General features: G+C 45.9%; 2 protein-coding genes across 2 annotated transcripts in view; one reads left to right on the top strand and one right to left on the bottom strand.

Annotated features, from left to right (window-relative positions):
• Positions 1-795: 795 nt before the first annotated feature.
• smim15 (small integral membrane protein 15) lies at positions 796-2,968 on the bottom strand. Its single transcript, XM_019878032.1, has 2 exons — positions 2,837-2,968; positions 796-1,190 (listed from the first exon to the last, which is right to left on the bottom strand). The coding sequence occupies exon 2, from the start codon at positions 1,184-1,186 to the stop codon at positions 968-970; it is 219 nt and encodes a 72-aa protein (XP_019733591.1). The 5' UTR covers positions 1,187-1,190; positions 2,837-2,968; the 3' UTR covers positions 796-967.
• LOC109520662 (zinc finger SWIM domain-containing protein 6) overlaps positions 2,444-7,679 on the top strand; it is a 64,025-nt gene continuing 58,789 nt past the window's right edge. Inside the window, exons 1-2 of the mRNA XM_019878029.1 lie at positions 2,444-2,791; positions 5,207-6,141. Coding sequence (XP_019733588.1) covers positions 5,703-6,141 — 439 coding nt within the window. The 5' untranslated portion in view covers positions 2,444-2,791; positions 5,207-5,702. The remainder of the gene's footprint in view (positions 2,792-5,206; positions 6,142-7,679) is intronic.

Genomic DNA, 7,679 nt, shown 5'->3' with positions numbered 1-7,679 from the left:
GGAAACGAACTTAAAGAAAATAGGCTTTTTTTTAAGCAACTCTGAAAACTTTATTGATTCAGAGATGAAAGTGGACTTTCCTGAAATTTCAGGGGGGAAAAAATAGTGTGTGTGTGTGTGTGTGTGTGTGTGTGTGTGTGTGTGTGTGTGTGTGTGTGTGTGACAGAGAGTGCAGCAGCAGTCGACAGTCCGCTGCTCTCTGCTATGCGTGTGTCAGCACGAACATGTACGCACGCGCGCGTCTTGCAGTTTCAACCAATCAGGGCCGACGCAACCAATGTCACAGATCAAAGAAGTTTTGAGCTACGACAACAGCTAAGCTCGCCAAGACGACATGACACTCGAGGTCGTAACGGACATGTTTTTTCTGCTAATCTGTGTTTCCCTTTTTGTCTAATTATATATTTTTTACTACAACAACTGTCTTGTCTACGGCGTCTTTTATTCGTTCCAATGGGGGTTATCAAGTGTGTTTATGAAAGAGACGAAAATCTCTTTACTGTTACGAGTGTTAGTGCCTCAACATGGCTACGCTCGTGAAAGCAAAACAACGAACTGAAACGCGTGTTCGTTCAATGTTGTCAACTCATATCCGGATTAATTTTAGGCAATTTTTGCTCAATTTTCCCGAGGAATTTTCATGAAATTTTTTAAATCCGGAATTCCGGAAAAATTGGGAGGACTTTCATCTCTGTTGATTTCAAATAAATCTGTTAGATACAGAGGGGCTTCATTTCAACAAACATGATGATGTTAAAAATGGAATGCTATGTGTGGCAAAAGCGACACACATTGACAAGCAAACTTGTGTATCAAAATGTCACTCTTGCTGCCGAAAGTCCAACGGGAACTTCCGTCTTGGCACTGTTCGACGGGTGGGGGCAAGTTAGCCCCGACCCCAAAGGGTTTGCGCTGGTGGTGAAGGCAATGGGTGGGCGGGGCCTTCATCCTCCACACAGCCGTCTTTCTAGTTCCTCTTCACCTTGGCCAGGTTCTCCTGACGCCGCAGCCTCCTCTTCTGCTCCTTGTCGCGAACCTCAATCATTTTAGCCAGTTTCCACGACAACAGCGCACAGGCGATGAAGAGAGGCGTGAGCGCCAGCAATACGCTGGTCAGGAAGCCATAGGGGTCCTTGGCGGCCCACTCCACAATGTACTGGGCCCATGCTCGCATCGTCTCAATCATGGTGCTGGGAAAAGAATAGTGCATTCGTGGTTGGGTGACCAGTGGGGCAAACATTTTGGATGCCATGCAGTGTCACGTTGTGCTGTGATGGAAAATAATTACAGACAAGGAGTGTTCCCCGGCTATATCGAGGAAAGGCAAGTCCCAATTGAGAGTTGCTAATTTTTTGTACAGTTCCACATTGTGCTACAACATGCCTGGCAGCACTGTTTTTCTTTTTCTTTTTTTTTTAACTAGAAAAGATGCAGCATATTTAAAAGCAAGAAGTTGGCGGGAGAAGGTCCCAAATTAAGCTCCATTGTTTTTCCCCTCACAGTAATTGTGTGTCACAGTTGTTTGAAGGTTACCATTAACCTATTTATGGAATGAGAGATCAATTTTAAGTATATTTTTCATGTATCTGTACTGTATTTTTATGGTGTCTGTCTCCATTGATGTCCCAAATATGAAAAAGAATATCTGTCAAAAGAGGCATGTTACTTATTAACCTCTGAGGTAAAAAGCAAAGGCGGTAAAACAGAAACAGTAGTATCATGGAGAAATGTGAATTAGGGAGCATTAACAACGACGTGATACATTCGGAGGAAAAAAAAAATAGTCCCCGTCCAAGTCCTTATTGAAGAGAATTGACAGATACTGTCAACTCGAACAAATGACTTGTGGAAAATGTTGTCTTGCCTAAAAACCAAGAACGTCAGCTGTTGTAAAATTCACTGTTGAATCTGAAAAAGAACATGAAGCACATTGTTTTTTTCAGGTATAATTAATCAGTTGTACATTTTGGAAGCAAAACTTAGGGCTTTGATGCCATCAAACCCTGAGGCAATGCTTGCCATATATTTCTTCTGTGCTACTCTCAAGTTAATAAAAGAGGAAAAATGTTGTGCTGCATTATCACTTCTTCGGTTGTCTCTGTGACAGAACACTTCATGACTCTTTTAGACAGTAAAAATATCAATTTCCCAGAGGTTATCTTTAACCCCATTAGGGTCGGGAATGAGCTGCAGTCTATCCCAGACGATTTAAGGTGATAGGCGAGACACTGTTCGCACATACTGCATTATCTTACACAAACATTTACAATTGACAACCAGTAATGGTTTAATCTTTGAATCCCCAACATGTTTAATGCGACCGGAAGGCATCAAGCACGCCGAGATTCAAACCCCGAACTTCAAATTGAGGCACAACAAGCTCAACACTAACTTCTGTGCTGCCACTCAAAGATTCCACCAGCCTAAATCGGAGACACCATTGCATAAACTCGAGCTTAAACAGACGTAAATAACGTATACTCGCCGATATGAGTGAGTAAAATGAACGTCACACCTTTAGAATAACAACTAATTTGATGCTCGCTACTTGTTCATCATTCAAGACGAACGAAAAAAATAGCTCGACGTCCTCAAAAATATCACGACTCGTTTCTATTCATCTGTCGTTAGTAAAACACGTGAAGCTTGATGGTCTCCGTGAGAGATTTAAGCGACATTTTCGACAAGGATTAGCATCATCAGCTAGCCAGTGGCCGGATAACGGCCCGAGTTGCAACAAAGACGAGAAGCTCGACAAACGAAACAAGCGAACAGATGTGGATTTTAAAAGGTAAATTGTGAATTACGCGGCGAGCCAGAAGAGACAGATACAAACCTGGGTGAGATACTTTCGTTTTACTCCCTTTTCGGTTTATTTTCCTGTTTCCGGATGCAGGGCTAGGGAGGATGTGACGGTCTCACCATGTTTATCTGGGACTTGTAGTTCTTTACGATGATGAGTCAAAGATTTAAGATGTTTGTCATGCACAGGGAAAACACAAACACTGAGCAATGAAAATGAACAGTATTTGACAGAGTTTTGATGAAAATGCAGGAGGTAATTTGGACTGCGACAAATTAATTTATTGTTCATTATTACTTGGTAGATTAACAATATAGGATAGGATCTCATCCTTTTGACTACATGTCCAAAGACTGAAAATATACCGAGCTCCAGACATGACATTTGAAAAAATAAATTGTGCACCCGCTGTAACTATTATGTACGCACGAGGAACTACTTTATGGGCACGAACTACTACTTTGTGCTCATGGACTACTATATTGTGTGCACAAAATGGTGAGAAAGCGCGCACTAAGTAGTTGTTCGTGCACATGAAGTAGCCGTGGCTCTTTGCGGGTCATTTGAAGAAGAAAATCGAACGCACCTTCTTTCAAAGTTGAAAAGTCGAAGGAACGCTCCATAATGGACAAAGACAGCGTGATCGAAGTTTATTTTAGCCTCTGGATGAGTTACAAGGACATCACGAAAAGCTTGGCATTGCAAGGAATCATTATCACTGAGAAACATTTGAACAGGCTGTGGAGAGCCTTCCAGGCAGAGGTACGACTTGGTCGCAGGGATGGATTTTGTTATATATATATATAATGCATCATAACTTGTGGGATAACATTTTCTTTCTATTATAAAAAAAAATGAGGCATTTTTTGTAGGTGAGTCGTGATTGATTAAGACACGGTCTGCATTGGAGCACAAACTATTATTTGAGGAGGCACACTGTGAAACACATGTTACCTTGTAAAAAAAAAACCCACACAAAAACATTTGACACCTGGCTTTTATTAGGGAGAAATATGTGATCACTAGTAAATTTTCTTTTTGAAAAATCCTGCAAATTATAAAGCAATAACTCCTGTCCGCAAGAAGAAAGGGAGCCAAAAAGGCTCTTTTGGCCCTTTGAGAAAGATGACTAACATAACAAAGCAGGACCTCCTGGCTTTGTGAACTTCCTGTAGGGAAGTATTGAAACCAAATCAGGTTAGGCCACATCTGCTGGCTCCATACGGCACAGATCGCTTTCAACGTGGTTCAAAGGGCAGCCTTTTTAGTTCCCCTCGCAAGAGTCGCGGCGGGGGCAGCTAGGAACATGTTGCTAGCATTTCTGATTTACAGGCATACTTTTGGCTGGCTTTTTATAGCCCATTAAGAAGCACGCCGGCAATCTGGCGGCCATTTTGTTTAATTGTTTTAATTATTCCAGTAATTTCTGGGCGTCTTGTCAGTGGTGGGCAACCCGGGGCCAGGCGATGTAACCACAAGCTAACACCCACAAAAGCATGGCCCCACTTTCTTGTCACAGTCGGAACACACACAGGAAGGTGGGCACACCAAATGATATGACCGCCATTTTGTATCCATCCACCTCCACTACTTTTAATGACTGTTACGGGAAAGTAATCATGTGGCCAGACATGGAGACACAGCAGACATTTTGGGGGGAGTTGGAGAACGTGCTACAAGAAAAAAAACATCAATTTAGGAGAGGCTGAAGTGAATGCCTCCCTCATGCCTTCCTTTTACAATCAGAGAAAAAAGCAGGTAGTTACTTAAGTCAGTTCATACAGTAGACACTTGTTTACACACGACATTGAAGCCCGTATCCTATTGAGGGGTGTAATTTGGAAGTGTTTTCGAAAGTAGCGAATGTTGATTTCAGATCAGGGTTTGTTCAAGGTTAGCAAACGTTCACCAGAGATTCACCAACAGTCTTAATGGCTTTTCTTGTCGCTTGATTCGGAATAATATCTGTGGAACGGTTGTGTGCTGTACATGCGTTCTTTTGGTTCTTCTTCTTCTCCTTTCGGCACGTCCCTATTCAGGGGTCGCCACAGCGAGTCAGTAATTTCCATCCGCCCCTGTAAACCGTCCTACCAACTCGCATGGTCGTCTTGGCAAAAGTTTTACGCCGGATGCCATTCCTGACGCAACCCTCCCCATTTCTCCGGGCTTGGGACCGGCACTGGGGAACAGTGCACCCCCAGGGGAGGGCACTGCCCCCCAGCGGCTGGGTTATGCGTTCTTTTGGTTATTTTTTTAATATATAGTATTCATGTAAAAGAAGTAGTATTAAGATGAGGATTCAGTTGGGTTAGTCCCCACTGAAGGCCCAAGTACCAAATGCATTTTGGTTTACATGTCCACCTCACTAACTTTTACCACCATGTCTTTTGACTGTTTTAACAGCTAAAAGTCAGCATTTTGGGAGGCGCCAGGCCTCGAAAAACAAGCATCATGCTGTTACTGCAGCTCCACTGGAGGAGAAAAAATGAAAGGGGAGAAAAAAGTGGGCTTTCTCGCCCCCCTTTATGCCCGCTGGGAGCCGCCAAGACCGCCTCTGGATTAAGCCTCCGCCTTTAAACTCCCAACAAGAAGGCAAAACTTCAAAAGGCCCCGTCGGCCGTCGGGGCTCCGCCCTCGCGCGCCCCGACGGCTTCACAAAGGATTTGCCGACGTTCGGGAATTCCGCCTCCGCTTCCTTTTATAGCAGCACCCCCTCTGAGGCCACGCCTATAGATACACAAAAGCCTCTGTGACGACACACGTCTCCGCCCCTATCACCAAATAAGGATTGCCTGCCCATGTAGGGCAAACAATCGGCGCGAGAGTGCCCCTTTTCTCTTCCTTATCCTGTTTATATGATCGGAGAGGCTCGGCGAAGCAGGTCGGAAGCGGTGCGAACATGGCCGAGCGAGTCCAGCAGCCTCCAGCCAAGCGGCTCTGCTGCCGGCCCGGCTACAACCCGGCGTGCAGGCAGGGGCAGCGGGCTGGAGGAGTCCTGTGTGGCGGCAGCGGCGGCGGTTCGGGCTCCGCCGCGGGGCAGAGCGGCAAGGCGCACAACCCGGAGTCGCTGCTCGACATCGCGGCGCGCCGAGTGGCTGAGAAGTGGCCCTTCCAACGGGTGGAGGAGCGCTTCGAGCGGATCCCGGAGCCCGTGCAGCGCCGGATCGTATATTGGTCGTTCCCGCGGAGCGAGAAGGAGATCTGCATGTACTCGTCTTTCAACGCCGGGGCCGAGGAGAGTGGAACTAGCGGGGACAATAACGACGAGACTCAGCTGCCTTTCCTGCGGGGTGTCACTCTCCTGGAGGGCGGCTGGGTGGACAACGTACTGCAAGTCGGTGAGTGCCAATCAACACCAGTGCCAGTTTTTTTCTATTCTAGTGTAAACAATGCCGGGTATTTCCACGTAATAGTAGCCCACTTCTCCTTTCCCCGGAGCTCTCCCCGTCCTCCCAATGGAAGCTTATATAGCACTTTGTTCCTATTTTTCTGCCTTTGCAGCTTTCCCCCCACCAGCACCGACCGATCCACAGACAAAAGCCCCCCTATATCTTTTCACCGCTGGCTAAATAGACGATATTTAGAAAAGAAGGGTGGGAGGGCTGGGGCGATTTAAAGCCACAGTGCTTCTATTTTGGTTGCCAAACACTCTTTCGCTTTCTCTCTCTCGCTCTGTAAAATGCCAGGACGTATGTGGCTGCTGGATGCAAATGATTCACCTACTTTTATTACGGGGGAGTGGGGAATGTGGCATCAGAACCCCGCTATCTCTCGCCTTTTTTCCCCTGTCCTCATATTTCACCAAGCGCGTTGGACTCGGGAGCTGTCAATCCCACTCCACACCCTTGGAAGCCGTTCAGGATTCTAATCCCATTACCCTCCCCTGGTTCATCTGAATCTGAACGCATCCTGCAAACAAGATTTTATGCATGATCTTCCTTCTCCTCCCCCTCCTCCTCCTCCTCCTCCTCCTTGGCTCGCTATGCCTCCAAAGAATCTGCGTGCGGAGATGGCTGGAGCTCTTGTGGGCTTGGAGAATGTGCAATGCACAATAGTAGCCATGGAGCAGGCAGGCAGGCAGACAGGCGGGCAGATCTCCCCCCTTCTCCACTCTCCTCTGGAGCTGGCCTGTTTACCAGATTCTCCACTATTAGACTCATTGGACGCTCACGCTCCAGAGTTGGGGTTTGGGAACTCGATTGAGCACAGAGTTACGGGTAAATTAACTGTTGTTAGGTGCTTGGCGGCACGCTGGACTAGTGGTTAACATGTCTGGCTCACAGTGAAATGTCCTGGGTTTAAATTTGGGCATGGGAGTTTGCATGTTGGCATGGGTTTTCTTGTACTTCATCTCCCATCCCCAAACCATGCACGTTAAGACAATAGGAGTCCAAAATTCCTATAATCGTAAGTGTGAGTAGTAGTTTGCTCTTTGATTAACTGACCAGCACTTGGCGAACCCCGCCTCTCACTTCAAAGTCAGCTAAAATGGGCTTTATCTCACCTGCCACCCTAATGAGGATAAGTGCCATAAAATGGAGGGATGGATGTCACAGTAATGCATGGTTACGTAGTGGATAGCAGATCCGCCTCACAGTCAGTAGATCTGGGTTTGAATCTTTGTTTTCCATATGGGCTCCAGCTCACAAGCGCCAATAAATATGACAAGTGCATTAGAATTGATCGATGGATAGGTGCCTGCTATCTCTCACTCAAACATACTGAATGAACATGTAAATTAACGATAAAGAGCACATCAAACACAATAACATTTACATTTACTTAGATGATCGAGCCATGGACCATTTTGGCCAGTTTTGACTACGCTGTCATAGTTCATCCTACAAATTCTACCCATTGTTTAACATAAACACAG

This window comes from Hippocampus comes, unplaced genomic scaffold (genome assembly GCF_001891065.2).
Source record: "Hippocampus comes isolate QL1 unplaced genomic scaffold, H_comes_QL1_v1.1 scaffold13, whole genome shotgun sequence".
NCBI lineage: Eukaryota > Metazoa > Chordata > Actinopteri > Syngnathiformes > Syngnathidae > Hippocampus > Hippocampus comes.
Note: the sequence above shows the minus strand (reverse complement) of the source record. Positions and strands in the feature narration are given on the sequence as shown.